Source organism: Portunus trituberculatus, chromosome 25, assembly GCF_017591435.1.
Source record: "Portunus trituberculatus isolate SZX2019 chromosome 25, ASM1759143v1, whole genome shotgun sequence".
Classification (NCBI taxonomy): Eukaryota; Metazoa; Arthropoda; class Malacostraca; order Decapoda; family Portunidae; genus Portunus; species Portunus trituberculatus.
Window position 1 is genome coordinate 11,140,765 of NC_059279.1, and position 4,729 is coordinate 11,145,493.

General features: G+C 39.0%; 1 protein-coding gene across 1 annotated transcript in view; it reads right to left on the minus strand.

Moving 5' to 3' along the window:
- The window catches only part of LOC123508919 (uncharacterized protein K02A2.6-like), a 3,863-nt gene extending 1,971 nt beyond the window's left edge, over positions 1 to 1,892 (minus strand). Inside the window, exon 1 of the mRNA XM_045262948.1 lies at positions 1 to 1,892. This exon is cut by the window's left edge and continues 1,501 nt beyond it. Within this exon, the coding sequence (XP_045118883.1) occupies positions 1 to 1,647 (1,647 nt within the window). The 5' untranslated portion in view covers positions 1,648 to 1,892.
- Positions 1,893 to 4,729: the final 2,837 nt, after the last annotated feature.

Genomic DNA, 4,729 nt, shown 5'->3' on the forward strand with positions numbered 1-4,729 from the left:
TTTGTCTAATTCTATCTGGTTGTAAGCATGGCTCATGTCTAATTTACTAAAGACACAACATCCCGAGAGTGAAGCGAATAATTCTTCCACTCGAGGAAGCGGATACTGTTCCAACGCAGCAGCCTTGTTTACGGTCAGTTTGAAATCACCACATAATCGCACGTCCCCTGAGGGCTTAGGGACAACAACAAGAGGGGCTGCCCACTCACTAAACTTCACAGATTCTATAACACCCTCGTTTTCCAACCGAGTTAGTTCCTTGTCCACTTTGTCTTGGAGTGAGAGCGGTATCGGACGAGCCTTGAAGAAGCGTGGCCTTACATCCTTGTCGATGAATAAATGGGCCTTCCCACCAATGAAGCATCCAAGTTCTTCATTAAACACATTACTGTAGTCCTCGCCTTTCTCAGTAATTTGTAGAGTTTCACCACACAACAAGGCGGTCCAATTCATCTTGGTTTCCTTCAGCCAATTTCGACCAATTAAGCCTTTTCCATGGCCTCTAACGATAACTAGCGGTAATTTCCTAGTCACCTTACCCTGGCAAGCGACGTCCACATCAGCCACTCCGAGTACCTTGATCTTCTCTCCTGTGTAGGTTCGAAACACACGATCCGAAACTCCAAGAGGAAAATGCTGGCCACAAAGTTCACGGAAGAGTGTTTCGCCCATAACAGAACATGAAGCTCCAGTGTCAACCTCCATGTGAGTGTCCCGTCCCTGAAGCTTCACGGCCAATAGTAGAGGTGGGTGAAACTCCGACCCAGCACCAGCCTGAGTGACGTTAAACAAGCTGTACACCTCATCTGTTTCACCATCAGTTCCAGCGTCATGGGAAGGCTCGGCCACCGCGGTTGTTCCAGAACCCTCTACAACAGACACTGTACCGGCCTTATGTGCCGCTCTAGTATGACCCACTTTGTTACATTCGAAGCACCGCCGAAGTTTAAATGGACAATTTACGTTGCTGTGTCTGTCACTTAGGCATCTGAAGCACTTCGAGAACTGTTTCGGCCGGTCACTGTAATGTTTCACTCTATTCCTCGGTCGAGGCGTTTCGCTTTGCCCCACCCAGCTCACCGCTGGTGGCTGCTCAGTAGTCAGAAGTGGCGCACTAAACTGCTTCAGTTCATGAGTATTACACGCAGCAGTTTCCAAGGCCACCGCAAGATTCACTGCCTTGTCGAGAGTCAAGTCTGCCTCAGCCAGTAATCTGCTCTGAATGGCTTCATCATCCACACCACACACGAGACGGTCACGAATCATTTCGTTTAACATGGCACCGTACTGACAGTTGCCAGATAACATTCGAAGCCTTGCAACATAATCCCTCACTGACTCCGTCCCAGATTTTCTACAACTGTTGAACCGGAAACGCGCCACAATACTAGAAGGCTTCGGGTCGTAGTGGTTCTGAAGCGTCTCTAACAACTCTTGCAGCACTATGTCCTTAGGCTTACGAGGACTACACAGAGAACGTAAAGTGCCGTACGTAGCCTCCCCGACAGAAGACAAGAACACAGCTCTCTGAACGTCGGCGTCCTCGATCTTGTTAGCCAGAAAGTACTGCTCCAGCCGCTCACAATACTCGCCCCACGCCGCCCTGTTGGCTTCGGAGAACTCGCCCAGGTGCCCAAAGTGCGGCATCGCAAAATAGGGATCGGAAAATCCTCGTCGCCAGTGTAATAAAGTCCTCTAGATAGGGCAGGAACAACACAGTAAGGTTTGTTGGCTTATATTCCAGAGCGTGTATATACAGTGGTGGCTCGGTCTTGACTGCCTCGAAAACGTATCCACTCCACCTTAACAGTGCGTAATAACCCTGCGGCACCTAGTAACAACCATGTAACTGGTGCTCGCAAATACCCCACAATAAGTATCATTCAACTGTATAACAGACTACAGAAATGCTGGTTTGGGTAATCTGTGTATCCTTTCATTGCTGCTTCTATGATAGTAATTGTAAATTTATTCATAACAATTTTCATATGTAAGACTTAATTATATAGGACATAGAAAACACTAAAAAATGATCATATATATATATATATATATATATATATATATATATATATATATATATATATATATATATATATATATATATATATATATATATATATATATGATATATCAGCAGAACTTTTCTTTTCTGTCTGTACTCCGAAAAATCATTGACATCCTTATGAAAAATCCGTTGTATTGTAAAATTAATCATATCTCATTTTCCACTGATGTTTATTTTCCTGAAGCACCTTTTACTGTTTGATCTCTCCTGTCTACTGTGAGAAATTATGAACTTCCTTATCAGGGAAAATAGTGTATAATGAAACTAACTACATCTCAGCCTTGTAATAATGTTTTTTTTTTGCAATTATGATGTGATTTTTTTCTAATGTAATTTTTTTCTGCCAACTTTCACAGCTATAATTATCTTCTCTATGAAAGAAAAGTTGCTCCACACTTTATTCCAATATAAACTGCATCACAGCCTTGTAACAATACTTTTTGTGGCCGTGTGTCTGTATATCTCTCTGATGTTGACGCCGCGGCGTTCCTTCACAACCTTGCTCGTCCACATACTTTTTTTTTACCTTCCCTGCACAGATGGAGGCCGTGATACACCTCGACCCTCATAACATCTGAAAAAATGGATGGAAAATAACCTGGTGAGTATTGTGCTGGCTGCTTTACATTGTTCTCTTCCATGAAAATGTCGAAACTAAAGGGAAGAAAAGGAAAATTAATCAATGTTGGGATGTTGAGGAGAGGAAAAAGTAACTGGAAGCTTACTGATCACCTTGAGATTCTTTCCAGGATAACTTGGCCTGAAGGGAACCTGCCCCGACCCCCCCACTCTCTCTCTCTCTCTCTCTCTCTCTCTCTCTCTCTCTCTCTCTCTCTCTCTCTCTCTCTCTCTCTCTCTCTCTCTCTCTCTCTCTCTCTCTCACACACACACACACACACACACACACACACACACACACACACACACACACACACACACACACACGTGCCCGCAATTCAGAACGACTCTTTTTAAACATAGTGTATTATGCTCCGGTCCACAAATATGGAATTCATTACCTTTTCAAATAAAAACACTTCTTTATAATGATAACTTGTCCACTTTTAAAAAATCTTTGAAGACATACTTGTATAACTGCCAAAATACATGATATTCTAAATTTAACATTTAAATGCAAAACAAACATTTCTATCTAAGATTTTCCCTTCCTCTTTGCCTTTACCATGTATAACAAACAGATTTTTATAGATGTATTTTCTAATGTGGTATTGTAGTATGCAGTGTTAATTTCCTTTCGTGTTATGTTTAGTCTTTTCTTTTCATTTATTGGTATTATAATTATAGCATTGTGTTATTAACGGGATTATTATTATTATTATTATTATTATTATTATTATTATTATTATTATTATTATTATTATTATTATTATTATTATCATTATTATTATTATTATTATTATTATGATTATTATTATTGTTATTATTATTATTATTATTATTATTATTATTATTATTATTATTATTATAATTATTACTATTACTATTATTATTTATAGTGATGGTAATGGTAGTAATGGTATTACTGTTATTACTATTATTGTTTTCATTATTATTATTATCATTGATCATTTTTGCATTTGCAGTATGTTTATTGTGATTTGCTTAGCTTAGCGTTATTCTTGTTATTATTAGATATAGTTGTTATTATTACCATTCTAGTTACCTAAATCATTCTTTAGGCAATTTACCTAAAAATATTGCCAATTGATGTTGGTGTAAACAATAATCATAGTTATGTACATAAATGTGACTGTCGGGAAGCTTCGGCTTGACAGTCTCTGCCATTTTTTCTTTTATAAATATATCTTTCTCAAATGTATTTATGCTAATGGGCAATAAACCTTTACTTACTTACTTACTTACTTACTTACTTACTTACTTACTTACTTACTTACTTACTTACTTACTTACACACACACACACACACACACACACACACACACACACACACACAATAACAACAAACCACAACACACGAACAAACACTCGCCTCCCAAACCACAACAAACCAATCGTGAACCAGATCCGCCTTGACGTCACGCGAGTAAACCCATGACGTCACGAGCACACACACACACACACACACACACACACACACACACACACACACACACACACATACGTAGAAACCATCATCATAACATTGTAAGGAGCTGAAACACTCCTGCTGGTGCTGCTGTTACCGCTGCTATTAGTACGCTTAGCAATATGTAGAGAATGAAATTGATAAGTAATTGGTTTTCTAGATATTGATTATACATCTCTCTCTCTCTCTCTCTCTCTCTCTCTCTCTCTCTCTCTCTCTCTCTCTCTCTCTCTCTCTCTCTCTCTCTCTCTCTCTCTCTCTCTCTCCATACAGGGCAACAACTTCCATGAGATAAGAAAATACCCTAAATTTAGAATTGCCTAAAGTTGTCAATTGTATTAAAAGTAACAAATTAACAATTAATATTTTCAAAACTCATTATATGGTCTCCTCACCATTGATGCATCAATCGCTACCAATTGAAATATATTTAGATAATGAATTATTAAAACAAGTGGAACAATGTAAATTTTTAGGAGTAACAATAGATAGCAAGCTGAAGTGGAGTGGTCACATTGCTGAAACTTGTACGAGGCTCAGCAAGATTATTGGGG